This window comes from Mustela lutreola, chromosome 17, assembly GCF_030435805.1.
Source record: "Mustela lutreola isolate mMusLut2 chromosome 17, mMusLut2.pri, whole genome shotgun sequence".
NCBI lineage: Eukaryota > Metazoa > Chordata > Mammalia > Carnivora > Mustelidae > Mustela > Mustela lutreola.
The window spans coordinates 718,161-745,868 of NC_081306.1; the positions used below are offsets into that span (position 1 = coordinate 718,161).

The window sequence follows — 27,708 nt, forward strand, 5'->3', positions numbered from 1 at the left end:
AAGTGCTTACGAACACAGCTTGGAATGTAGGAAGCACTCCATAAATACAGGAGCAGCTGCTCCTTGTCTTATCTGGCCGCAGGGGCTCTCTGTTGATGTGCAAGGGAGAAGCTGGGTTCTTTCCAAGGGAAACCCTCTTGCAGCTCCTAAGTAAGGAAATGCAGACTTTTGCCATCAGTCAGGTGTCGGTCTGGCTCTCGCCAAGGGCCAGGGGAAAGTAGGGGAAGAACAATTAGACAGAAGCATTTCACCGCTAAAAAAGATTTTTATTACAAAACAAAGTCTAATAAAATCAGGCCTGGTCTTCAACCCCACCTCTGGGTCGAGGCCCCTAGGATGTAGCAGGCTGGGGGATGGTGGGCACTGAAAGAACAGAGCAGGCTGGCCTCCCCTCGACAGTTTTAGCTGCTGCCCCCTTTTAGAAAGGTCTAGAAGAGCTCTTCCAAAGCCTTTTGAGAGAGGCATCATCCTTCCAGCCAGGAAGGACCACTGCTGGCCTCAGACGCTAGCAATGCCGCACTGCAGGATCCAGGAGGTCTTGCTGACTCTCAGCAGAGGCCACCCAGGGTCACTCAGCCTGGGCGATGGCATAGGAGAGCAGCCACAGAAGCAGGGGGCCCAGAACGAGGACAGCAAACCAGACAGCAAAGCTGGCCAGGATGAAGTTCCGGGCCCGGGCCCCCCAGTGCACTGCCTCCTCGAACCGGCCGGCCTTATGCCGCTCTTCTGCCTGCGGGGGCAGGTTTTTGGTTAGGTTCTTCCCCTGCTTCTTCCCCAAAGAGCCCACCGTCCCATACCAATCCTCCATCCTTGTAATGGCTCAAAACCTGACACCCAAACCCCCTGAAATAAAATGGCTTTTCCCTTTCCAACGTCTATTTCTCATGCCTCCTCTACAAAGTAAGGTTTCTACTCAGCTCTGTGTAAGCTTCCAAGTAGCCATTGTTAGCTCACAAGATCACGGATGGTAAAGTCCTTTTCAAACCTTTTATCCCCAATCTTTTTCTACTCATCCCACATTCATTCAGAATTTGGAATCCTTGGCAAGAAACCGAGAGATATCTTGGAGTCTTTCCCTCCCGTCAGCCAAACACCACCCCCTTCTCATTAGCCCAATGGGCCTCATCATTTTACTAAGAATTCTTTTTTGATATGATGAAGCCAGAAAGTCTCAAGGTCATAAGAATACAGTTTCTGATTATTAAAATAAAACCAGGATTGAGAAAATTCCCATGTGACACTTAAGTTGCCTGTGTGGCCATTCAAAAGGTGCATGTGGGGGCACCTGGATGGCTCAGTCCGTTAGGCGCCTGCCTTTGGCTCAGGTCCTGATCCCAGAGTCCTGGGATCCAGCCCCACCTCAGGCTCCCTGCTTCCCCCTCTCCCACTCCCCCTGCTTGTGTTCCCTCTCTCGCTGTCTCTGTCAAATAAATAATAAAATCTTAAAAAAAAAAAAAAAAAAGGTAAACATGCAGTTTCGGTTAGGTGTTTGGAAATGGTGGAGCCCTCTAAAAAACCCCACAGCTTCTTCCTAACTGCTATAGATTGCTCTAATCACTGCTCAACTGCCTCCAGTCCTGCCCCTTCCAACCCACTCTCCATGTAGGCCTTAGAACACAAACCTGACCATGTCACTCTCCTCTGCAAGAAGTCTTTAAAGTACTCCTCAGTACTTTCTTTTTAAAAATATTTTATTTATTTGACAGAGATCACAAGTAGGCAGAGAGGCAGGCAGAGAGAGAGGAGGAAACAAGCTTCCTGCTGAGCAGAGAGCCCACTTGGGAGGCCCTTGGGAGTCTGGGCCCTCTGGCTTCATCTTCACCATTCCTCACTGGTCCAGTCGTGGGCAACGAGGAGCCCAGGCCTTTGCACACACTGCTCCCTTTACCTGGAATGCCCTTTCAGCCCTTAGTCACTCATCCTTTAAGGCTACCTTCCTGTCTCCTACTCTACATACACAGGTACGTAATCACACATATATATCCGCCCTTGCTTCCAGAATACCTTGTGTTTCCCCATCACAATACTGATGAGCTACATTTCATTAATTACCCATGTTCACAGCTCTCTCTTTCATTAGACTGTGGCACTCACTCTGAGGGCCAGAAGCAGGTCTCATTTCTGACACCAGGCCCGAAGCCAAGCTGTGACAAGTACTTAGCAGCTGTGTGATCAGTGTACATAGATCAAATACGCTAAACCATCACCTGACTACACCCACCCCTCTGCTCCCACAGGAATCGCACTCCTCACCTTGATGGCAAACACGAGGGCCACAACTCCCAGACAAGAGCAGCCACAGATAATGCTAGTAGCTGCCAAGTAGCGGAGGCGGAGCCAGCAGCAGCGGACGGGGGATGGAGGGTGGGCAGCTTCCAGGTTGCTCACCAAGGTGTCCACTGCCTTCTCCTCGTCCTCCATCACCTGTGGGCGACAGTCAAGGTACTTGTAAGCCCAACAACTGAGCCATTGGCCTGGGTCATCAGACTCCGCCCCTCTCTCTGCTGTGTCCTTGTGACCTAGCCCAACTCTCAGGAATGCTGCCGTACTGGGGAATTCCTCTCATGACTCACAGACCAAGAGAGGAAACGTTCCGCCGGAATCCTTTTTTCTCAGCCTAAGATTCTGAGTGTTTCAAGGGAAGCCGGCACAAACGTAGCATTGTCTGTATTGCTTAACTGTTTTGACAAGCAGGGAAAAACAAAATGACAGGTGCACACACTGACAAGCAGAAGCCCAGAATCTCAAAAGCTGGTAGGAACCAGACTCCACCAATCAGTGACTTTAAACTGTATTTCAAAGGGTCTTAGCATTCTCTGAAGTCCCTCAAAAGCTGCTCGTGAGTATGAGGAAGGGCTCACGGAACGGCCCCCGAGCCCTGCCCCCCACTTCAAGCACAGCAGCGTCTCTCGTGAAAGCAGAGTGGGTGAGGACACAGAGATGGGAGAAGGCAGGGGCAAGGACCCCTCTAAGCTGTCTTCTTGGCTGAGGCAGGGGACTTCAGTCACAGCAGACCTCCCCAAACGGCCTCCTTTGCTAGGCTCACTCCCGGCTGCCTCTTTGCCCCATCTTAACCCGGGCCACCCAATGTATTCAGAGCAGCGCCATGACCTCATAACCCACACAGAAACCTGCATAATGATGCTTCATCATCTCTCCTCTCCCTAACTTCTCAGCCCCTCCGAGCTGCGGCGGCCAGCCACCTTGCCACCCGCATCTCCCACCATCTGCGACAGCCTGGACAAAATGGAGCCTTGCGGTTCTCTGAACACAAGCAACAAGCGTTCGAGTGACAGGAGGCAAGATAAGCAGAGCCAAAGACTCTCGGCCACGCAGCTGCAGGACGGGACGTGAGGAAAGAACTGATGTGCTGAACACAGACACAGTCATTAGGAGACGGTTCAGGGAACATAAAAAAGACGAGCAGCGGCTCTTACCTGGCTGTGGGCCTCGAGGGACTGCGAGTTTCGTTCGGCTCCTGCCTCCGGTTGGATTTGGCTTGGGTGGAGATGGAGCTGACTCAGGTCTCCAAGCCAAGCCCGGGGGTGGGGGTGGGTGGCCAGCCACCACCCAAAAGGCCCCAGGAGCTCGGAAAGGGGTGTGGCTGACTCAAACTAGTTTGGCTAGATGGAGGAGAGCAAAGACAGGGAACGGAGCGACTGAAGGTCGGATGCCTGCCTTCTGGGAAAGGAGTGAAAGCCCCTGAACAAGAGGGGTGAAAGCAGGGACAAGTCCGAGGCATCAGAAAGCTCTGAGTGAAGGTCCAGGAACTAAGGGAATAGGAGGAGAGAAAAAAGTGGGAGTTGGAGTGACTCAAAACTGAAAATTTAGGGAAAGGCGCCCTACCAGATCAGATTTGCCAATCTTTCCTCCTCTTGCAGGATTTCTGCCTCAAAGACACATAATTCTGGGTTAGGGATCAGGTACTAGGGTTTTGGCAAGAACGAGAAGAAGAAAACGATGCCCAAGTTCCCACCCAACCCTCCACCAGACCAGAAAATCAGAAGCCTCCTTACGCGGATGCTCATACAGAAACTAAGTTTATTATTTTTTCTTCTTAAAAAAAAAAGAAAAAAAAAAAAAAAAAAAAAACTCATGGTAGAGAGAAGCCCCTCCCCCTTCCCCTAAGGGCGGGGCCGTGAAAGATAGCTGGGGAATCAAGTACAGGGGGTGGGGACAGACTATCTTGCCACCCTTAACACTGCCCAGCCACGTGGGGTGGAAGGGAAGGGGTATGTGAAGAGCCCCATTTCCATGACAACCAGTCGCCTACCCCCTACTTTGGTGGGAAGAAGGGAGAGGCCCCTATGTCTCCCGGGAGGCTTTCCCCCTCAAGACTTCAAGTAGTGGTTAACAGAGTCAGGCCTGGTTGCGGAGGGAGGGGGGCCGTGGCGGAAAGCCTAGGTGGAGGGGCAGCCCACTCACGTCTTGGCCTTGCGGCCTCTGTGACTAACGGCAGGGCCAGTCAGATGGGGAGGGGCACTGCTGCGCAGAACGCGCTGGTCCCCTTGGCTGGCGGCCCCACCGAGGCGGCGCGGGCCAGGCCGGCGTCGTGGGGTCCCGTCCCCTTCCTCCTCCTCACCTGAGGCTTCAGCCTCAGACTCCTCTACTGAACCCTCAGGTCCCAGGGGACTTGGAGGTTGTAGGCGGCCCCGCTTTGCCAGCCCAGGACCGCCGCCAACTGGGGCCCCTGCCCGTTTGCGAGGCACCTTCTCAGTCTCTAGCGGGGGCACTAGAGACCCTGGCCGCAGGCGGGTGGAGCGCAGTTTTGGAGCTAGCGAGACCGCAGGAGGTGTCAATTCCAGCCCGCCCGGCCCACTCTCTGCTAAATCCAGGTCATCCTGAATCACAGCCACCACCATGGACCCTTCGCTCTTCCGCGCCCGCGTTCCTTCCGCTTCAAGCCGCAAGCGGGCCAGGCGGGTGAGGGGGCGGCTTCCGTCCTCGTCAGAGGAACTGCCCTCACTCTCCCCCTGGCCCTGGGGTTGCCGCCGCCTCCCCAAGCCACAGCTCTCAAGGACTGAAGAGCTGTCACGGTCCAACACAGGGAGCTGGCTGGGCCGAGGTGATGGTGGATTCTTGGGAGGTCGGCCCCGCTTCCGCTTGGGTGGGGATGTTGAAATGGTGAGATTGGTGACAGTGTTGGCGACAGTAGCAGTGGGACAGGCTAGGAGTGGTGGGAGTGGTGGCAGGGGAGGTGGCAGCGGGAGTGGCTGTGTCCGGCTCTCTAAGCTGCCATCCCCTGGAGAGGAAATGGTCCCAGGAACGGGCAAATCTCGGGCCTTAGGGGGCCGCCCACGCCTTCTTTTCTCCACAGGTGATAGGATGAAGGGCTCTGGTCTGTGAACCGGCGGGGCTCCGAGAGGCTGGGGCCCAGGACTGAGCTGGGGTCCCAGGACAGGCTCCGCCACAATAAGGGTCTCAGCCCCAGGGACTGGGTCAGCCCCGTTGGTCTTTCCCTTAGAGGCGGATGAAGGTACCTCATCCACCCCTCGCCCAACATCTGCCGGAGACCTGTTCTTCTTGGGGGGCCTCCCCCTCCGACGCTTCACAGCTGGAGGGGTGATGGCAAGCAGTGCCCTGTCTCCATTCTCTGGGCTGCCCCCACCAGTCACCCCCAGCTCAATGCGACGGCGAGCTATGAAGGGCTGCTGGGTTGGGGTGGGCAGTGCGGATGGGGGGGCCGCTTCATAGGGCCCACTGGCGGGAGGTGAGGATTCCGGCCCCGACATGCTGCGGGCAGACGGGCTTCCCGGGCTGGCGCCCGTCTCAGACACGCCAGGCACTAGGGAGCTGGCAGGTCCCCGCTGCTGTCGCCGCCGCCTCACCAATTCCTTCTCCTCGACCACGGTCACCAGCCGTCCCGGCAGCTTGCGGAGCACTTTGGGGCCTGGAGGCTGCCCTGGCCGACCAGCCCCCTGACCCCTAATTTCTACATCGGCACTGGTGCGACGCCGAGGGGGCCGGGCAGGTGAAGGACTCTCAGGCGAGGAGGTGGCGGAGGATGAGGTGGATGGGGCTGCGACCTCTGGTGAAACAAGTTCCTGGGGCTTCTCTGGGCTGGAGGTTGGGGTCTGGGCCTCCATCAGCTCTTCTGAGCTCTTGTCAACCTCCACTGGCTCCGGAAGTAGCTCATCAGATGCTCCTGAAGGTGGGAGATCCAGCCCATTGCTCTCACTCAGACACGAGGGCACCTCCTCACCGTCAGGCAGCACTGTGAGGTCGGTCCCCTCAGCAGGCTCTGGAACTTCCTGCTCTTGACCGTTGGGGACGCTGTCAGCCTCCAGGGTTGGGCTAGGTGCAGAAGAGGCGAGAGAAAGGTTCTTCTCTGATATAGGCAGGATCTCAACAGCAACTGGCAACAGATCCTTAGGGGGCACAAGAGGAAGCGGGGACGTCTCGGAACTGGCCAAGTCAGCCAGCTCCGGGGACTCGGTAGATGCCAATGCTTGTGCACACAGCTCTGTCTCAGGCCCCAAGCCCAAGGAGAGGTTGGTGACTGGCGGGGAGACGGGCACAGAAGGCAGACCAAGCAGGAGAGGGGAGGAAGGAGTTGAGAGAGAAGTTTGGGTGGGAGGGGGCGTATGAGCTGCCGGAGGGGTGCAGGCAGGAGGAGGGGCACAGGCAGAAGAACAAGAGGGAGGAATCGGTGAAGGAGGCAGTGGGGGAGAAGGCAAGACAGGAGCAGGAAGCATGGTTATTGGACTGGGGGCCGGAATTGGAACAGGGATTGGGGCCGGAATTACAGCAGGAGCTGAAGCTGGAGTGGGTCGAGGCCTAGGTGCTGGCCGGGGAACTCTCTCCCTGGCAGGGCTGCAGCGTGGGGTTGTGGAAGTGCTGCGGGTATGATGGGTGGATGTGACAGGAGTGTGGTTTGCCCCTTGAGTCTCAGCCCGGGCTCCACGAAGACGCTCACTGACGCGAGTCCCTGGCCTTTCAGGGGCCTTGGCCTTCTTACTGCGCCGGTGACTGCCTCCACCAGTCCCACAGGAAACCTCATCCCCAGCCCCTGGCCCCTCCTCCTCCTCTTGGGGTAGGCGGAACACCTCCTCCTTGGCTTGGTCCAGATCCTTGCGGGCAGCTTCCACTTGTTCCTACCAACAAGAGAGCCCAAATGGTGGGCGGTCAGAGGGAGGCAAGCAGGGTCAGGAGTGGGTAGAAAGCAGCCGCTTCTCACTTCCATCCCCACCTTCTAGAAATACTCACTTCTGCTTGCTTGAGCTCCTCTCGGCTCACCTCCTCCAGTGAAGCTTCCAGGAATTTCATGGCGTAGCGCTCAATGGGGGTCAGCTGTGGGAAGAAACAGTGGTAATCAACAACATAAGGACTTGATAACCAGGGCCCGATAGCCTTATTTTCACCAGAGAAGACAGGAGGAGGATCATAAGGCCCAGAGGAAGAAGCTGTGAAGGGTGAGGTTGAGAACTAGTGGGTCCAACACTGACCTGTTCTACAAGGGCAGCGATTTCTTGCTCAGCTCGGGACATCTCTTCATCCTCAGCCCCAGGCCGGCTGACCTCCTCTCCCTCACCAGCAGGAAACCCATCATTCTCATTGAATTCTGCAAGCTCAGCCACCTGTTCGGCCTTGGCCTGGGTGGCTGCACGGATATCCTCTTCATCCTCTGCCCGACACAGTGCCTGCAAAGGTGTGGGGAAGAAAAACCAGGAGAATTAAAGAATTCTACATCCCGTGGTTTGATTCAGACAAAAATCTGAGGCCACATTTATACCAAACCAGGTATATAACTGAACTCAACTCTCTTCTGAGCCCTCGAAGTTATCAAAGCAATGCGATATTCCACATAGGATAAACTAGATCTCACTTGGAAGCCCACTAGTGAGAAAGCATCTGTTTTAAAAACCTCTAGCTCCACTTCCTTTTCCATTCAAGTCCACCTTCTGTCTTCTTAAGAGAACAGTCCCAGAAAGCTGTAATTACAAAAAATCCCTAACTCTTTTTTGCACTGAGATACCGCTTGACAACAGACTAACCACCTCTGGTTTTTTCCCGTGATGAATAGCCAGAAAGCACACACTGAAGTCACCGAGGAACACAACCTAGAGTGCGTGCAGGGAAAAGCACCTCCGTACTGTACCTTATAGTTCCCAACATCTACCTCTGAAAAAATACAAATTCCCAGCCTTTGCCCCCCCAAAATCATAACTTAGTAGATTCTCAGATGGGGTCCCAGGAATCAATCCTTTAAAAAGCTCTTTAGGATCACCTGGCTGGCTCAGTCAGTAGAGCACACGACTCTTAAACTCAAGGTCGTGAGTTCATCGAGCCCCACACTGGGCGTGCAGCCTACTTAAAACAAATTAAAATAAAAAGCCAAAAGGTTCCCCAAATGAGTCTACTATGTATCAATCAGTATCTGGAAAACAAGAGGTCACACCACACACAAAGCACTTCTTACGTCCACTATTCCATTTTATCCTGTTACTTCCTTCCCATTAGCAGTTCAGAAAGGTGAAAAGCAAGATTCCAGGCTCAGAAGATGAAGCTAACTTGGCTTAACAAACACAGCTAGTAAGAGGTCCTATTAGAATTCAAACAAGTGGGGCGCCTGGGTGGCTCAGTGGGTTAAGCCGCTGCCTTTGGCTCAGGTCATGATTCCAGGGTCCTGGGATCAAGCCCCGCATCGGGCTCTCTGCTCAGCCGGGAGCCTGCTTCCTCCTCTCTCTCTGCCTGCCTCTCTGCCTACTTGTGATCTCTGTCAAATAAATAAATAAATCTTATTAAAAAAAAAAAAAAAAAGAAAGAAAGAAAAGAAAATTCAAACAAGTAACTGAGGATTCCAAATCCTTTCTTCTATGAAATCTTATGAGCCAATAAGCAATCTACTCACAACTCCTAAAGGCCACCAGTCATTCGGGAAGCAGCAGAAATGTTCTTTCGCCCCAGACATTCGCTCTACTCCAGAGAATGCGGGCTCTTTTCTCACCTGCTCCAGGATATGGGTCTGCTTGCTGGCTACAGTCTCTTCCTCCTCTTCCGGGGCAGAGGGTACAGATGAGCCAGACGGCTCTTCCAGGGGCATATCAAACAGCTCTCGGATGGTCTGCTTTGGAGAGAAGAGAGGGAAGTGTCAGAGCCAATGGAATGCTGGACCCAAGTCTACTATGAAATAAGAGCTCTTAGAAATAATCAGGAATGCCACTAGTTGAAGAGGCAGATCTGTGGAGAACAAAGCATCTTATTTACTTATTTTTGTTAAAGATTTACTGTCTAACTGTTCTAATACATCCAGCATTTATCTCAGAGAAAAAAAGAGAGCGAGCGAGCGCGCAGGCACTTGAGGGGAGGGGCACAAAGAAAGACTCTTTCAAGCAGACTCCCTGCTGACTGTGGAGCCCAGCGCACAACTCAACCCCAGGAGATCACAGCCTGAGCTGAAACCAAGAGTGGACGCGTAACAGCCTGAGCCACCCAGGTGCCCCAGAATCGACTTTCATGAGCAGGAGCAATCCCTACGGGCACAGCAGTTGTCTCCTGCATAGACTGGAAGATCTTAGTACCTGCTTAAAATAGGCTGTGGTGAAGTTGCCTCCCTCGATGGCCATGTCTCCCAGCATTCTCTTCTGATTTGCCTTTTTTAGGATGTTCTCCTCCACCGTCCGCTCACTGATAAGTCTACGGAGTGACAAAGGCGCCGTGTCAACCGCCAGAGTAATAAACCTACCAGCAAAGAGGCTGCAAAATGAGGGGAGAGTAGGCAATACCTGTAGATGTGGACATCTCGGGTCTGGCCAATTCGGTGACAGCGATCCTGGGCCTGAGCATCCATGGTGGGATTCCAGTCGCTGTCATAAAAAACAACAGTATCTGCTCCTGTCAGGTTCACCCCCACACCCCCACTCCGAGTTGAAAGGATGAAGCAGAATATGCGTTTGTCTGCATTGAATCGTTCCATCAAAGCCTAGAGAGAAAGAGAAAAGACTGTATCAGGAGACACGGCCACCCACACAGACCCAAGGCTTAGTGGGGCCCCTTCTGGAAAATGGGAGACCGTAGCTGAGGTGAGCCTCAAAGGGCTGCAGATGTCCAGGTTACCTGTCTCTGTTCAACTCTAGTAGACCCATCCAGACGCAAGTAGAGGTGGCCATGGTAGGTGAGAAACTGTTCTAATACATCCAGCATCCGGGTCATCTGGGTGAATATGAGCACCCGGTGGCCCTCCGCCTTGAGCTGTCGCAACAGCACTGCCAATGTTTGCAACTTTCCTGACGAAAAATGAAGGGTATGGGGAGCTCGTTAGAAGCTGGAATAGGGAGAACACTTAGCACTCAAAGACTCTAGTTGAAAAATAATAAAAGCTTTAGCTGAGGGTTTCAATTAGCCTAAAAGATCAAAAATATTTAACTTTAGGGGTGCCTGGGTGGCTCAGTGGGTTAAAGCCTCCGCCTTTGGCTCAGGTCATGATCCCAGGGTCCTGGGGTCAAGCCCCACACCGGGCTCTCTGCTCAGCAGGGAGCCTGCTTCCTCCTCTCTCTCTCTGCCTGCCTCTGTCTACTTGTGATCTCTGTCAAATAAGTAAAAATATCTTAAAAAAAAAAAAAAATTAACTTTAGGAGCGCCTGGGAGGCTCAGTGTCTGACTCTTGGTTTCGGCTCGGGCTATGATCTCAGGGTTGTGAGACGGAGCCCCGTGCTGGGCTCTACGCTCAGCGCAGAGTCTGCTTCAGATTTTTCCTCTCCCTTCCCATCCCCATACACATGCTCTCTAAAATAAGTTAATTTTTTTTAAGAATTTTATTTATTTATTTGATAGAGAGAGATCACAAGTAGACGGAGAGGCAGACAGAGAGAGAGAGGGAAGCAGGCTCCCCGCCGAGCAGAGAGCCTGATGCGGGACTTGATCCCAGGACCCTGGGATCATGACCCGAGCCGAAGGCAGCGGCTTAACCCACTGAGCAACCCAGGCGCCCCAAGTTAATTAATTTTTTTAAGTTAATTAATTTTTTTAAAAAGATTTTATTTATTTATTTGTCAGGGAAAGGGAGCACAAGCAGGCAAAGTGGCAGACAGAGGCAGAGAGAGAAGCAGGTTCCCCACTGAGCAAGATGCCAGATGTGGGACTCGATCCCAGGACCCTGAGATCATGACCTGAGCCGAAGGCAGCGGCTTAACCGACTGAGCCACCCAGGAATCCTTAATTAAATATTTATTTTAAAAAAATATATATATGTATACATATATACATATATATTTTTTAACTTTATTTCCTTCTTTTATGGGATCCCCCTCTTCAGTCTGCTCCTGTCTAGGATCTACCTTCTATGTCTAACCGGGGGTAGGATAACATAAAGACCCTCAGGGGAAAAAAGGAAACCCTCAATGGTAAATGAACAGGAAGGAAATCTTTAAGGAGCTACTCTGAGTTGTGCCAGCTAAAACACACAACAGATTCACAGGACAGACATCAACAACATCCACTGGATGTTATGACTTACATACAAGGATTGAAGATCCCTAAGATCATAACCATGGATAGAGGATCCTATGAGGTTATCTAATTCAATCTCCCATCAAACACAGAAATACCTTCTATAATGTTTCTGATGAAAAGTTTAAATGCTTTTAACAAAGACTTTCAATTTGTCTACTTACTCTAAATGGTTTCAAATGTTACAAAATTGTTTTTTTACTAAAATATTTCTTGAGCATATGTTAATAAAAATTTTGTTGTCTTACATTCTAAGGCCATTTACAAAATCTCCAAACATGTTACTGAAGAAACATCTCTGCTGGGTTGTTGCAGAAACAATTCACTACTGTCCAATAGATACTCTTGCATAATAGAACCTGACTTACACTGTAGACACCCTGGCAGAGATCCCTTGATCCAGGGAGGATAAGCCCCAATCCAACCCCAAAAGATAGATCATGACTGGTCTAAAAAAGCCATAGTTGGGGCGCTTGGGTGGATCAGTCGGTTAAGCCTCTGCCTTTGGCTCAGGTCATGATCCCAGGGTCCTGGGATCGAGCCCCACATCTAGCTCCTTGTTCAGCGGGGAGCCTGCTTCCCCCTTTCTCTCTCTGCCTGCCTCTCTGCCTACTTGTGATCTCTCTCTGTCAAATAAATAAATAAAATCTTTAAAAAACAAAAATAAAAAAGCCATAGTTCCTCTTTGCCATTTCCCTTTGTCAGAGATTATTCTAGGGATGGGCTTATTGCCCAAATTAAAGCAGTGCCCTATGAAGCCTCATCAATGAGGAGAACTTTCTTCCCACCCCCCAAAGAGAGAAACTTGCTGAGAATATTTTCTCTCAAGCCCTGTTTCCTGCTCAGAGCACTGCTGTGCTCCCTGGAGTTGTGGCAGCCATGGTAGAACCACCAACAAATAAACATGAGAAGAAGAAGATGAAAGCTAAGGATGGGAGAGAGACCAGAAGGTCCTGGGTCCGCGAAAACATCAGTAAGCTGAACCGGCCATACACCACTATTCTCAGAATTTCTCAATAAATGCTCTTGTGGTTCAAGCCACTATTCAGTTTTACAATACTTGTAGCCAAATGCATTCTAACCAAAAAGATTCTAACCAAAGACAGGAAGATCCTTGTGTTTTCCTAAAACACAACTTACTATTTACTGTGCAGTCTTGTACCAACTTGCACCTTTCCCCATAAATCTGAAAACTCTCTGCTGTGCTATCTTATTTGGCACTGTATCCTAAGTGTAAAATACAACAGATACTCACAAAATAATTACCAAATGCATGAGTTAACACACATTTTCAACTTTCATCGAAGTCAAATCCACGCATGTCAAGAATCCATCATAAGGTCTACATTTCTCCATCCTACCTATCAGCGTAGCCTGAAAAACTGGCTGATGTTTAATGAAACTCACAAAAATCAAGCTATAGCGTCCCTTTGATATAGTCTTTGCTACTCACAGTGGGGGGAAAGGTCTAGGGATCCTTACTGACCAATGAACTTACCACAGTCATACTGGATGAGCCTCAAGTCAGGGAACTGGGTGCGCATGTTGCACACAATACGGTGCAAAGGACGAGCCCGTGGCCAGAGCTCGCAGGCCAGTTGCTCTTGGAAGGCTGCCTGACGTGGGGCCAGCCAAGGAGGAGGGTGGCAGGCGTGCAGGGAAGGGGGAGGCGCCTCCACAGGAGGCATGACAAAGATGAACCTGTGAAGGAAGAAGGCAAGCAGCATAAAAGATGGAACTCGGAAAGGCCCCAAAAGTGCACCTTCACCAGCCCTAACCACTATATCCACTCAGAGGCCCCAAGACCCGGTTCCCATTAGCACTTAGCCCTGCCAACCTCTCAATGATTTCTGACAGCTGGTCTAGTCGTTGCTGGGGAAACAGTACAGCCTGGCGGGCAGCCTCGGTATAAGTCCAAAAGGTGGGGTGGCTGGGGCCAGGAGAACGAGGGCCGATGGGGCTGGCAACAGGTTGGGGCAGGGTACAGAAATCCAGGACTTCAGTCCCATACACAGGTGCCAGGGCCCCATGAGCCTCACTAAGTTGGAAAATCCGTTCCAGGCGTTCAGACCGCTGCCGCTTCCGCTTTTCCTCCAGAGAGTCCTGGGGATGAGAGGAAAACACGCGCACACGCACACGCAGGCACACACACGCACACACACACGCACACGCACACAGAAAAAGTGATCAGTGTCCTCATAGAAAACCTGACCATTCATCCCAGAATTAAACATAACCTATGGAAACCACAGGATTCAAAACTACATTATGCTTTTAGTGGTTTTTTCCAAGCTGTCAATAATGAGAGTTACTCTTTTCATAATTTTATATGAAATAACTTCTCTGCAAAAAAACCCCGATCTTCCTTTATATGTTACCAAAACAGAATGCCTAAATATTCAAAACTAAGATCTGTATACTTAATAAGCTTATAAAATGGATGATTTCTGGGAATTTTCTTAAATAACACTTAACCTCCACAACATTCAAATTAATTTGGCTTTTAGAAGTGGACCCGAAACAATTATTGAAAGCCTTCCTCCAATCACTGACCAGGACAGAGTGGCTAATCAAATCCATGGGAGGTTTCACCCAGGAGCCATACTAGAATGGGGTAGAATTGGGAAAAGCTAATCAGACACCTGGGTTTCATCACCCTAAGAGAGAAAAGGGGAGGGCCCTGGCAGACAGGAAATTTGTAGGACTTTGACCCAGTCCTTTCCCATCACTAGCACTTCAAGTTTCACAGGCTGAAAAACTACTTCTTTTTTTGCAGCACTCACCACATTGTTTTACATCTGTATGAGTCTTTGACTAATATCTTCTATCCACGAAACTGCAACCATAACACAAACTGTATCTTACCTTGCTCACTATAATTACCCACTATCTAGCTCAGTTATCTGGCACCAAGCAGGCTCTCAATAAACAGCTGCTATGAGAATGAACAAATGAAGATGAACCCTAGGAGATGATCCTGAGAAAAAGCAATGTCCCAAATCTCCCTTCCTGTCTGCTCCCTTAAACTTGAGGCTCCTGGGGATCAAAGTGAAAAAGGAAAAAGCATCCCAGCAGAGCATGTCACTCTCAAAAGTAGTAGCAAAGGAGAAAATATCTGCATATCATGTATCTGAAAAGGTATTCGTATCCAGAATGTATCTTTCAAATCAGTACAATAACCCAATTAAAAAGGGCTGGCTCAGTTGGTAGAGCACAGTTTTGAAGAGATTTTATTTATTTATTTCTGAGAGATAGAGAGCGCCTGCACACGCGAAATCACAGGCAGAAGCAGAGAGAGAAGCAGGCTCCCTGGAGACCAAGAAGCCCGATGCAGGACTTGATCCCAGGACCCTGGGATCATGACCTGAGCGGAAGGCAGTGGCTTAACTGACTGAGCCACCCAGGTGTCCCTAGAGCATGGTTTTGATCTTGATCTCAGAGTTGTGAATTCAAGCCCCACACTGGGCATAGAATTTACTTAGAAAAAATAGTAATAAAAATAAATTTAAAAAAATTAAAAACACAAAGAATCTGAGTACCTAACATTTCTTCAAAGAAGATACACAAATGGCAAACCACCAAAAAGATGCTCAACATGACTGGCCATTAGGAAAACAGACCAAAACCACAAGATACCACTTCACACCCACTAGCACAGCTACAATCATAAAGACATAACAACAAGTGCTGGCAAAGATGTGGAGAACCTGGAACCCTTCTGTGCTGCCTGTGGGAATGTAAAGTGGTATCAGTGGTTATCGCCACTTTGGAAAACAGTTTGGTAACTCCTCAGTTAAACATAGTTACTATCCGACTCAGTAATTCTGCTCCTAGGCATATATCCAATATAACTGAAAACATATGAAGACAAAAAAAATCTTACAAGTGAACTTCAGGGCAGCATTATTCATAAGAGCCAAAAAGTAGAAATATTCCAAACGTGTCCATCTACTGCTGAATAGACATATAAAATGTACTGCCACACAATGGAATGTTATTCAACAATAAAAAAACCAAAATGCCAACATATGCTACAACGTGGATGAACCTCAAAGACATTACGCTAAATGAACAAAGCCAGTCACAAAAGACCATATGCCATGATTCCATGGCAAAATCTAAAAAAACAGAAAAATTAGTGCTTGTCTAAAGTTAGAAGAGACGGAAGAGTTGGAAGATGACGGCTAAGGGTGTGGGGTTTCTTCTCAGGACCGTGAAAATATTTTCAAGTCGATAGCAGTGATGGTTGCAACCTATGTGAATATACTAAAAGCCACTCTTTACATGGGCAAACTGTGCAGTATGTGATCTTTATGACAAACTGCTTAAACAAAAAAAGTGCTTAAAAAAAAGTGTTGAGAAGCTTCTACAGGGGGTCATTAAGCGTCTGCCTTCGGCTCAGCTCATGATCCCAGGGTCCTGGTAGGACCTGCTTGGTGGGAGGCCTGCTTCTTCATCTCCCACTCCCCTTGCTTGTGTTCCCTCTCTTGCGGTGTCTGTCAAATAAACAAAAACAAAATCTTAAAAAAAAAAAAGCCTCCACATACTTGCAGAGCAACCAGAATTTAGCACAGACCATGCAGCTGCCACTCTTGGGCTGGATCTAGCTCCCTTCTCTCTCCCTGCAGCAAGCCAGAGCAACCTGGCAGCATCAGGAAAAGGCCGCAAGGCGGAGTCAACGGCACGGACGGAGTGGGGGTCTGGGGCTGAGGAAAAAAATAAGCAGCAGCTCCCTTTATGTTAAAGGGACAGAAAGACACAAAGGACCCGGAACAATTCACTAGATCTTTCTTCCTATTAGTTCTTGAATTACTTACTCGAATTTGAGCTACAAGTTTAAGTTAGGCAAAAACATGTATGGATCCGTACATGTAACAAAAAAAAAAAAGGGTCACCACAAAATTCATGGAAGGACAAGAAACATAGCTCCTTTTACACTGTGGAGGTAAAACAAACCAACAAACCTACAAGAGAGAACCATTCGTCAGAGGCTTGTGATCTTAGGGAACTGTAGTCCATGGTGCCATTCCCTTCCCCCAGAAGCTCAAATACTTGACAACTGCGATGGTTTTAGCAACTGAAAAAAGTTTTCCTATCTCTGAGGAATGCCTTTTGCGTGGATGAGGAGAAAGCAACGGAGTCAACACATCTGAGTTCGCACAAGTTGTGCCACCTTTATAGTATCACTCAGTGGGCTAGCTTTTCCATCTGTAAAATGAGGCCATCAGATGCTAACGCTGACTCAAGAACAAGCAAGTACCAAAAGACCAACAGTACCAAGGCAGCCTTGAATGTATCAGTAATTCTTCATAGTTTTAAAAAGCACATTAGGTCCTCAATTACTCCTCTGAGAAAAGCGGAATAAAGATTATCATTCCCATTACACAGAAAAAAGGAAAGGGCCAGGAAAGAGAAGGGGCTTGGCCAACTGCACACTCTAAGTATCGGGTCCACAAAACTAGGCTGTGTCATCTACCCGGATTAACATCGTTCTGTTCCATTCACTCTACCAGAACTCCAAAGAAACCCCAAATTCCTGTTCCCTCTCTCTGAGGGAGTAAAACTTACCAGATAGAAAGGGGAACGAGGTGGTGGTGGGGGCTGGCGTCGAGGCCGGGGACCACTGAACGAGGTAGCAGTGGAGGGAGGGCTGGGGGGACCAGGGCGCAATGTCAGCGTCTCAGGCTCATCCTTGGAAACGGGCAGCCGGGATACCATGGTGACGGGCAAGGGAGCAGCGCCAGATGCCGAAACCACAAGGGAGGATGTCTGGGAAGCTGGGGCCTGTGTTGAGATTGGGGCCAGCGCCAGAGTCTGGGCTGCAGCTGGACCCAAGGTGGACACCGGAACTGGGGCAGGGCTCAAGGTCAATGTTTGCACTGAAGCTGGGGTCAGGAGGGAAGCAGATGACGATACTGGAGCCAGAGTCAGCGTGTGAGCTGGGGCTGGGCCCATCGGAGAAGCTGGAGTCAAAGGGGGTGCTGGAGCCAGAGACAGCGTCTGTGATGGGCCCAGTGGTGGTCCTGGCGCCAAAGACAATGTCTGGGCTGGAGCCGGCACTAGGGAAGACGCCAGAGTCAACGGCGATGTCCGCGCTGAAAAAGGCCCCGGAGGGCTCCCCGTTCCCAAAGACAGGGCTGGAGATGGAGATGAGCCACCCAGAGTGGCTGGTAAAACTGGGGCTAAGGCCAGTGTCTGTGTAGAAGCTGGACTTGGAAGAGGTGATGGAACCGGGGCCGGTACCATGGTCTGCGTCGATGATGGAGCCAACACAGGGGCTGGGGCTGGCACCACTGAAGAAGCCGAAGCTAAAGAGGTTCCTGGAGTAGAAGATGAAGCCAGAACTGGAACCGGAGTCTGCGATGGAGCCAGGAGGGGAGCAGGACCTGGCGACGGAGCCAGGACTGGAAGAGGAGCCAGAGAAGTAGCTGGAGAAGGAGCCAGGATTGCTGTCTGTGGAGCCACCATGGGAGCCAGAGAGGTGGCTAGAGCCTGAGATGCAGAAGGTGCTGGAGCCAGAAGGGAAGCCTGAGCTGCAGCTGGATTTGGTGCTGCCGGAAAAGGACTGGCCAGAGCAGAAGCTGGTACCAGGACAGGTGAACATGCCGGGGCCACAGCTGAGTTCAAGCCTGGAACATGGGAACAGGCCGGAGCCAACAACAGAGGGTGACCAGGTGCCTGAGACGAAGACAGGGATGGAGTTGTGGCCAAACCTAGAGTCAAAGCGGACGCTGACGGGGAAGCCCCAGCCGGTGCCAAAGAGGGAGGTCCAGGAGCCGCTGAGACAACAGGTGCCAGTGCTGGGGTCACATTGGTCAACAGAGCTGGGCCGGAAGCCGAAACAGGCAGGGGGGCTGAGATAGGGACGGCGAGTGGAGCGGACACTGGGGCAGGAGGCGTGGTGGAGACGGAGATGGGAAGTGAAGATGGCACCGGAACGGAGACTGTAGAGGACACGGGACTAGCAAGGGGGGAGGAGTTGGGAACTGGCATTGGAGAAGAGGCTGGCCCAGGGAGAGGAGAAGAGATGGTCAAGGGAGCAGCTCCGGGCGCTGAAGCTGTGGAGACAGAGGATGAGTTAGCCCCCCAGAATTCCTTCTCTTACCCCCCCCTTTCATCCCTTTCCCAGAAAACCTTCACTCCCACCCCATGACGTCAAAGATTCAAGGACTTTGACAATTTAACATTTCCTTTCCCTCCCACGATTCTAAGAAGTATATTCTAAAATAAGGCAAGACCTCAGCAGCCTGGTTCTGGGGCCCACTACAAAGCAAGTCAGTACGCGGATAAACAAGAAACCTGTGCGACTGAGAAATCGTTTGGACCACCCTCTGTCTATTCCTGGAAAAAACATCTGCTCTTAGCCACCTGGACTCACCACTGACTTCGGGCGAAGGACTGTGGACCAGCTTGAGGAGGGGCCTCACCAGAGTGGACGTGGGAATGGGGGCCCGGGCGGTACCCAGAGTAGGCGTGGGTAGCCGGCCAGGGGCTAATGTGGGGCGTGGAGTCAACACAGCTGGAAGCCCAGAACTCGGAGGCCGGGGTGCTGGGGCCAATGGAGGAACAGGAGTCAGTCCATCCCGAGGGGCCTGTCTCACTACAATCTTCACCACGCCTGTATTATTCACCATGGTTGGTGGCACTGCAAGAGGAAGCTACATTGAGGGGAAGGTAGAAAAGAAACAAGAGACCCAGAGGATGGAAACAGTCCAGGGGCACGAGAGGGGAGCAGACAGATACTGGAGATACTGGCGAGGGAAGGCCGGACAGACAGCAGCCCAGGGCATGCCTGAAGGGACCGAGGCCGGCAAGGGCTAAGTAGGAAGGCCAGGAGCCTCACCCTGGTTAGCAGCAAGCGGAAGGCTGAGGCCAGTGGGGGCAAGGGTGGTGCTGGGGGTCGAAGAAGGCGGCACAGAGACAGGGGTGGGGCCAGGGGTCGGGGCCACGGCCTGGATGAGAGCCACATGGGCAGGCTGGCTGATGAGGTGGTGCTGCCCCCCTGCGGACACCAGGTGCACCACATTCCCTGGGTTAAGGGGAGAGAGAGAGAGAGAGAAGCAGCTATCAGCCGGAGGACAGAGGCGAGGGCAAGAGGAAATGGAAGGAACAGAGGGGGGAGAACTGCTCCAGAATGATGGCAACCCTGTCTTTTCCAAACGTTCCCTTTGGCCCCACCCACCAGAAGCTCGGGAAAGAAACATTAAGACCGACGTCTGAAAAGAGCAACAAAAACAAAGAGACAAAGAAGAGGAGAAAAAAGGCAGGACAGGGGGTGGGTTTTACCTACTTTGCAGCGGGCGGGGCTGCCCCACAGCAAGCTGGCGCACCTGCGCACCAGTCAGAGTCAGCTTGTTGCCCTGGATCTGGAAGGTGAGAGGTTTGCTCCCCCCTGCGCTAGCCACGGGACGTTGTGCCAGCGAGGCCAACTGCCCGATGCTGACCACTTCACCTGCTGGGAACAAAGAGAGGGCCGAATATACCCAGGGACGCCTCGAACACCACTTTGCCCCACGAAGCACAGGTCTCCACTTCCTCCAACCCTCCCCCTCAATTTACCAAATTCCAGTAAACTCAGCCTTTGAGCCTTCAGTGTGCTGCTACTTTCAATCCCACTGGTTTGCCTAACCATCTCCTTTATGTCTTCTAATGGGCTGCCGGGCTACTGAGCTAATCGTCACCCCAGCTCCACGCTGCGCTTTCACCCCAAATAAGCGCTCCACTGCTAGGGTTACCATTATTCACTCATCTCTCAGAACTCCCTGACAGCTCTCGATTATGAATTTCCAGCATACAGCAAGATACTTCACGGACATTAGCTACCTAGAATTTTACCCTTTAATACTCCTCAGCAGCTTTTCTCCAGCCCTGTAGCATGTAAAACTTCTCGTCTCAAAGCCTTCACTCACAAACCACGGAGAACTTACAAGGCAGGCGAGCCTGCATATCCGGGGACAAGATGAGGCGCTGCGGTGCAGGAGCCGAAGCTGGTGCTGCCGTGGTGGGAGCAGCAGCCGTGGTGGTGGAGGCGGTGGTGGCAGCAGCGGAAGGGAACGTGTAGCCTGGTGGCACTGTCAGGGGCTTCAACAGGCTGGAGGAGCCCGGAGGCGGGGCAGGGCTTAGGCGAACAGGAGCAGGTGGGGCCGGTTTCAGGGACAGGGTTGGCGTAGGAGGCCGTGAGGTCCCACTAAGGACCCCCAGGGGGGACGGCAACACTGCAGACACAAAGCAAACATCTGTCAGGTATACCGACTGGAGCCCCAGCCCGCTCCCAGCAAGCTCCACACACGCTCCCAAGCCAACAACCACCACAACTCTGTCTCCAACTTCGCTCCCTCGACACTAATTCCATTACTCCTTCCCCAACCTGAACAATCTGCCTGAGGTGACCCCCCAGCAGGTTGGCCCCCTTGTAACTCACCCTGGGGCAGAGGCCCACTGTTTGGCTGCAGTGGGGGCAGCAGAACAGGGCCGGGAGGCCGGGATGCCGGAAGAAGCGGGGGCCCAACAGGCGAGGCCGACACCATCAGCGGTGCTGGCAGCACTGGGGGGGCTGGGCCAGGGGCGGGCTGGGTGGAGAGCTCAGGGCCTGGAGGGGGTCGCACAGGGACAGGGCCCATGGGGGTCCGTGGGCTGTTCACCACCACCACTGTCCGGCCTTCCTGCTTGGGCACTGGCTGCAGCATCCTGGAAGGACGGAATCGAAAGGGCGGGTAGGAAGGAAGGAGAACAGGACCGGGGAAGAAAGGAATAAGGAAGACGAAGCCGACGCGGAAGTCAAGCGTCACAAAGGCAAAGGCGATAAAGACACAAAGGACACAAGGGAAAGAGGGAAAGAAATCACGATGACCAAAACGCACCGAGCACAAAAAGGGGGCAACAGATCGGTGACAACACAGGGGCGGCTCCCAGGACCCTCTTCTCTCCCCAACTTCCTCCAGGACTTTGCATCCGTCCCGCACAAACATTTAGCCGAGCCTCCAACTCTCTCCTTTCCACCCCAATTTCTGCCCCCAGCCAGCTGTAGCCACTTTTTCCAGGAACCCATCCCTTTATCCGTCAGCCCTGGTACCTGTTGACCTTCATCTTGACGGGTTTGGGCCGGGGTGGGGGATCAGGAGCAGTGGCCACCTCTAGCAGTACCCGGCGGGAGAGGCGGTGCCGGGGTAGAAATGTGTCAGCTTCGTATCTAGAGACACGACCCTCCAGGCCAATAAGATCGAACCGACCCATGTCTATCCGCTGGCAGAAACACAAAAGCGTGGTGTCAGATGGGCCAATAAGGCAATGGTTTCCTGGATACGACGCCAACAGCACAGGCGACAGAAGAAAAAACTGATCGCAGGACTGCATCAAAAGATACTACCAACAAAATGAAAAGGTAAGCCATAGAATGGGACAAAAACATTTGCAAATCATGTATCTGGTAAGAGGATAATATCCAGAACATATAAAGACCTCCCACAACTAAGCAACAAAGCCACCCAAGTAAAAACATCAGGCAAATATGCCAAATAAACATTTCTCCAAAGAAAATACACAACGCACAGGAAAAGTGCTCTGCATCACTAAGCATCAGGGAAATGCAAATCAAAATCTCAATGAGGTGGGGCGCCTGGGTGGCTCAGTGGATTAAATCCTGGGATTGAGTCCCTGCATCGGGCTCTCTGCTCAGCGGAAGCCTGCTTCCTCCTCTCTCTCTCTGACTGCCTCTCTGCCTACTTGTGATCTCTCTGTGTCAAATAAATAAATAAAATCTTTAAAAAAAAAAAAATCACAATGAGGTACTGCCGCCTCACACCTGTTAAGATGGCTATAAAATAAAACAAAAAAACACCAAGTGCTGGCAATGATATGGAGAAATTAGAACCCTTGTGCACTGCTGTTGGCAATGTGAAATGCAGCAGCCATTATGGAAAATACTACAGCCGTTTACCTCAAAAAATTAAAAATCAAACTACTATATGATCTAGCAACTCTATGTCCCCAAAAGAATTGAGAGCAGGGATTCAAACTGGTATTTGTACACCCATGTGCACTGTAGCATTATTTATAATAGCCAGAAAACGAAAATAACCCAAAGTTATTTACCCATCCATGATGGGTAAACAGGTGAACAAAATGCAGGACATATACATGTGTAAGCATGGATGTATACAGACATGTAGACACATGTATGAAACGGCATCCCCACTTAGCAAGGAAATTCTGGCACATGCTACAACATGGATGAGCCTGGAAGACAATCTGCTAATAAGCCAGTCACAAAAGGATAAATACATATGATCCTATTTATCTGAGTACCCAGAAGAGTCAAACTTAGAAAAAGCAGTGGTGGCTGCCAAGGGCTGGGGGACAAGGGAGAATGAGGAGTTACTATTTCGTGTGCATGGAGTTTCAATTTGGAAAGATGAAAAAAGTTTTGGAGATGCGTGGTGGTGGTCGGACAACGTGACTATGCTCATGCCACTAAAATATACACTTAAAAAGGGTTAACCTGGTAAAACTGTGTATTTTACCACAACAAAATCAAAAGTTTGGGGGGGCAGTGTCCAAAAAGAAGGAAGGAACAGGAAAACAAAATAGTATTTAAGTATCACTAACATGCCAGGCACTTTCAAAAATATTAACACAGTTTTCACAAACATATTGCAGATAATAGGCCTTTATAATCCCTAACTTTCAAGGGCAACCAAACTTAGTGTTAGAGATCAATTAAAAATTAGCTTGCCCTAAGTCACACAGACAGAAAACGATGAAACCAGGGGAAAAGTGCTCAATTTATAAGGGAAGGATGCCATAACTGGACTCTAGCCTTAAAAAAAAGGATACAGGGTTATGCTAGGGCCAATAACTTTGGGAACGACTTACCTGGAGGGGGTGGACATCAGTGGCCCTTAGCACCAGAGAGGCGGTGCTGAAGCAGATTCCTGGGGTGATGAAGGGGGAGGTAACAGGTCGAGGGTCAAACAGGTTTGGATGATTGCAGACCTTTCGTAGCTGCATCAAAATGTTGATGACACTCATGAAATGGCCTGTGGCTAGTGTCTCCTTAGTGCTGGGAGAGAGGAAAAATAAATGGGCATCCTTACAATCACATCTGTTCCAATATAGGGCCCCAGGGCCCACCCTCTGTCCTCCCTTACGTGGTCTGTGCCATGAAGTCATCATAGAGACAGCGCTGACGCTTGGAGAGCCGGCAGCGGATAACATGCTCATATTTTTTAGGCATCTGCTTCTCAACGTCCACCTTAACCCGGCGCAGCAAAAAAGGCCGCAAAACCTAAAAGCAAATAAGCAGGAGGCTAATAGGAGAACGATGGGCACTGAGCCCCAGCCTCGCCCCTCTAGCTGGGTCTTGGCCTAATGACCAGCAGAACCCTAGCTTAGCCCTTCTGTAAATACTCGTAAAGCCATAAAGGATGCCAGGAATCAATCACAGAAAGAGGAATCAAATGTAAGCTCTCCACTCAGGACTTTACGGTCTATTGAAGGAGATCCATATAAAGATGGTAATACCACTCCTTAAGAAATGCTTTAAAAAAAAAAGAAAGAAAGAAAGAAAAAGACACCGAGGGCAGAGTAACTATGCAGAAGGGATGACTTAAATTACATTTCAAGAAGGAACTGTAAATTTATAATATTATGAAAGTAAATCCAGGAAAGAAGCTGAGAACAAAAATTGTGGCAGTGACAGAGAGCAGAGAAAAAAGGCGAATCTGAAATCCGAGGAGGTAAAATCTGATAGGATTGTTTTTAAATACACATGGAAGAAATGAAAAATATAAATATAATGAAGGAAAGACACATAGTTAAAGAAGATTCTGGTTTCTCGTTTGATTTACCGAAGTGACAGTGTGAAGAAAACAGAGTAGAAACAGTAGGCTATAAAATTTGAGATGTTTGGCTTAAATACTGTGTATTCAAGACTCGAATTCAGTAACTCTGAATTAAAGATACCATGTCAGAAATTTAAATACAGATTGGTTGGGAGAGTAAAAATACAAATCAGAAAGTCTTTAAAGCCTTAAGACACATGAACTGAGACAAAAGAGCTGTCTCACCAGAATGCTGAGAGATGTTACTTAGAAGCTGGACAAAGCAGTAGAGCATCCGACTCTTGATTTTGGGTTGGGTCATGATCTCAGCATCACGGAACGGAGCCCCACATCATGCTCTGCACGCACTGCGGAGTCTGCTTGTCCCTCTCCCTCTGCTCCTCCCCCTCCCCTTCTCTAAAATAAATAAAATCTTCAAATTAAAAAAAAAAAAAAAAAGGCTGGATAAAAGGATCCAGAGAAAACAAAAGGAAAAAAAGAAAGAGAGAGAGAGGAAAAAAAAACCCCACAGAAAAAGAGAAAGAACCCAAAAGTTGAGGAAAGCCTGGTAAGAAGAAATCTAAGCAAGGACCAATCAGCAGGACCATTCTATTCAGAGAATAAAGACAAGTGTCACTGCTTGGGGGGGGGGGGGGGACAAGTAAAATAATGACTAAGATGAGGTCACTCAGTTTGGCAATGGGTCAGTCACCAGAACACTGCCACCTGACAACTGAGCAAGTTCAGCCCAGCACTGATTTCCCTCTCCCTAAAGGTCTTCCAGGTACTGCCCTTAGTTTGCCGCTCCCAACACCCTGCCAAACTGTTTCCGGCCCTACCTTGTGCAGGCGTTTGACCAGACCTTCATTGTACTCCTGGCTGCCCTCAATCATGCCAGTTAGGGGGTTAGAGAACCATTCTTTAAACTCGCGATGAGACTGGAAGACATGGGGCATCAGAAAGTGCATCAAGGACCACAGCTCCATGAGGCTGTTCTGCAATGGAGTTCCTGTGAGGAGCAGGCGTCTCTGGCTGCAAAGAAACAGAGGGAATTGGAAGAAGGATGACCAACAGGGTCCCAACCTTCTGAGCATCCCACTCTTCAAGTCAAGTCAACCCTCCTCCAAATGCCCATTTGCACCCCCACCTGTTGAAGTTGAGCAGGGACTGCCAGCGCTGGGACTTGAAGTTCTTGATGTTCTGAGCCTCATCCAGAATGAGGTAACGCCAGTTCTTGCGACGGAAGGCCTGGTGGTCCTGCAGCACCAGCTTGTAAGATGTGATACACACGTGGAAGGCATTGGGCTTGGTCCAGCCCTGAGGAATCAGGAGAAAGCAGCAGATGGTGGGGTGAAAAGGAAGGAAAGGATAAAGAAAAGGTGCGCTAAGGTCCTCAAAGGACATAAGTCAGGACTGGAGAAAACAGCCAAGTCCCAGAAGAAGGAGGCAGCAATAGAAAGGGGAGGGAAAAGAACTTCTTTGAGAAAAGGGCCTAAGAGTAAGAGAGGCATCAGTGTGGGGCAAAGGAGGCGCGGGAGTGATCCATCACACAGAGCGCGAACCTGCCGCTTGAGCTTCCTCTCTTTCTGGGCTCCGTAGTAAGTGAGGATTTTAAAGCTGGGACACCACCGCTTCAGCTCCATCTCCCAGTTCAGCATCACACTGGTGGGGACAATGATCAAATGGGGACCCCAGTTACCTGTTTAGCAAAAGAATGAGACATGTACAGCATGGTGACTATAGTTAATAATACTGGACTGCATACTCAAAAGCCATTAAGAGAGATGTTAAAAATTCTCAGTACAACAGAAAAAAAGCTTTTGCAACTGTGTGGTAGTGGACGTGTGCTGTGCTAATCATTTCGCAACACACACTAGTTTCAGAACATTATACTAGACACCTAAAAGTCGTATAATGTTATATGCCAACTACATCTCAACTTAGAAAAACAAAATAGAAAGATTTTAAGCAGAATTAAAGAGAGAGATAGTAAGGAAATACAAACTTTAGGGCTCTGTTCTGGTTCCTCAGGTATAACCCTGATCACTCTACCTAATGGCCCCTCCTAAGAATCCTACACTGGCATTTCCAGTTACAGACCAGAGTCAATAAAGCTACCAAGACAACACAAAACAGGGAGTGGTTCACCATCCCGCGGTTAGTCCCATTAAACAGTCTTTGCAGGGGACTGGCCAAGAAGACCCAAATGGGAGGGCCCTGCCTCGTTACCTTTTTCACAGGCCAAGTGAGCAAGCAGGGAGATAGTCTGGATTGTCTTGCCCAGCCCCATTTCATCAGCAAGAATACCATTAAGTTTCTTCTCATACATAGTAACCAGCCAGTCCAGCCCAATGTGCTGGTACTCCCGGAGCTGGCCCCGCAGGAGCAGGGGGATGGGCGTCTTCACCTGGTAGGGAAAAAGAGAGGCAGCACAGTAGAAAGGAGGCACGAGTCACTGGGAAACAGAAAAGTCAAGATATGAGAAAGCAGAAGCTGGGCTCTGGGGTTACCTGTGTGGTGGCCAAGGTATAACCCTTGGGCTGAAGACTTTCAGCTGCCGCTGCAATGTCAGTAATTTCCTTCTTAGGGCCTAGAGCAGCGGCAGGTCCTGGGGTGGGAGGTCCACTCCCCGCGTCTACCTCACTCTGCTCCTCATCCCTGGCAAGCAAGTACTCCACCCCGAAGTCGTCATCGTCTTCCTCCTCCTCCTCCTCCTCATCTGCCTGGCTCTGTGATGGAGACTCCTCAGACTCGTCAGACTCAGATTCCTCTGATTCAGAACTGCCGCTCGTTTCTTCCTCCTCCGAATGCTCATCTTCCTCTTCCTCGCTCTGCTCCTCAGCAGATTCTAAAGCACAAGACCAAGGCTTAGTGCTCCCCATGCCTACTCCTCCAGTATCTCCCCTCCAGGGTGCCCGTGGCCACAGAGTCACCTGACTGACTGCTACTATCCTCTTGAGGAGCCTCTTCGGCTTCTGTGGCCCCCTCTGGTTCACAGTCAGAGCTGTTAGCCTCAACCTCATCTTCATCTTCTTCTTCACTACTCCCAGAGCCTGGGACCGAGGCGTCGGAAGCATAGGCTCCTGCGTACTGCTGCAGTAGCTCCTCCATGGAGAGCTCACCTGGAAAAGAAACCACGGCTAAGCTTCTGGGTGCTCTGAGGGAAAAGGGGTAAAGACAAAACAGAGGTCTGAGTGGTGCCCATTCATTTTATCTGGGTTTCTACAGACACTACTGGGCTCAGGTCTGAAGGGAGACAGAGAGTGTGCTTTCAGCACCCGCTTCAAAGCCAAGCCCCACAGCCTGGGCTAGAACTATGGATGCTGCTGCCTTCCACTGGGAAGGACAACATCAAACTAAACCTGTCTTTAAGGTTCAGGTCAAATGTGGCCAATATGCTCTTATATTAGTTCCACTTCTCCAACATGGTCACGTCACTCTG

At 50.4% G+C, this 27,708-nt stretch overlaps 2 protein-coding genes across 10 annotated transcripts in view; both read right to left on the reverse strand.

The window, feature by feature from the left end:
- Positions 1-245: 245 nt before the first annotated feature.
- Positions 246-3,946, reverse strand: TMEM265 (transmembrane protein 265). The gene is made up of 3 exons (XM_059154384.1): positions 3,438-3,946; positions 2,254-2,424; positions 246-730 (listed from the first exon to the last, which is right to left on the reverse strand). The coding sequence occupies exons 2-3, from the start codon at positions 2,419-2,421 to the stop codon at positions 569-571; spliced, it is 330 nt and encodes a 109-aa protein (XP_059010367.1). The 5' UTR covers positions 2,422-2,424; positions 3,438-3,946; the 3' UTR covers positions 246-568.
- Positions 3,947-4,023: 77 nt separating this feature from the next.
- SRCAP (Snf2 related CREBBP activator protein) overlaps positions 4,024-27,708 on the reverse strand; it is a 33,180-nt gene continuing 9,495 nt past the window's right edge. For 6 of the 9 annotated variants that reach the window (XM_059154353.1, XM_059154349.1, XM_059154352.1 and 3 more), the window contains 24 exons: positions 27,200-27,388; positions 26,777-27,114; positions 26,496-26,673; positions 25,829-25,965; positions 25,414-25,583; positions 25,106-25,298; positions 23,595-23,731; positions 23,320-23,506; positions 21,521-21,690; positions 20,870-21,135; positions 20,376-20,663; positions 19,739-19,903; positions 19,292-19,477; positions 18,827-19,093; positions 17,017-18,506; positions 13,286-13,551; positions 12,947-13,149; positions 10,057-10,226; positions 9,726-9,922; positions 9,522-9,636; positions 8,948-9,067; positions 7,446-7,640; positions 7,207-7,290; positions 4,024-7,094 (listed from right to left, as the gene is read on the reverse strand). In XM_059154353.1, coding sequence (XP_059010336.1) covers positions 4,422-7,094; positions 7,207-7,290; positions 7,446-7,640; positions 8,948-9,067; positions 9,522-9,636; positions 9,726-9,922; positions 10,057-10,226; positions 12,947-13,149; positions 13,286-13,551; positions 17,017-18,506; positions 18,827-19,093; positions 19,292-19,477; positions 19,739-19,903; positions 20,376-20,663; positions 20,870-21,135; positions 21,521-21,690; positions 23,320-23,506; positions 23,595-23,731; positions 25,106-25,298; positions 25,414-25,583; positions 25,829-25,965; positions 26,496-26,673; positions 26,777-27,114; positions 27,200-27,388 — 8,384 coding nt within the window. In that variant the 3' untranslated portion in view covers positions 4,024-4,421. The remainder of the gene's footprint in view (positions 7,095-7,206; positions 7,291-7,445; positions 7,641-8,947; positions 9,068-9,521; positions 9,637-9,725; positions 9,923-10,056; positions 10,227-12,946; positions 13,150-13,285; positions 13,552-17,016; positions 18,507-18,826; positions 19,094-19,291; positions 19,478-19,738; positions 19,904-20,375; positions 20,664-20,869; positions 21,136-21,520; positions 21,691-23,319; positions 23,507-23,594; positions 23,732-25,105; positions 25,299-25,413; positions 25,584-25,828; positions 25,966-26,495; positions 26,674-26,776; positions 27,115-27,199; positions 27,389-27,708) is intronic. The other 3 variants (XM_059154355.1, XM_059154348.1, XM_059154354.1) reach the window with 3 other exon arrangements.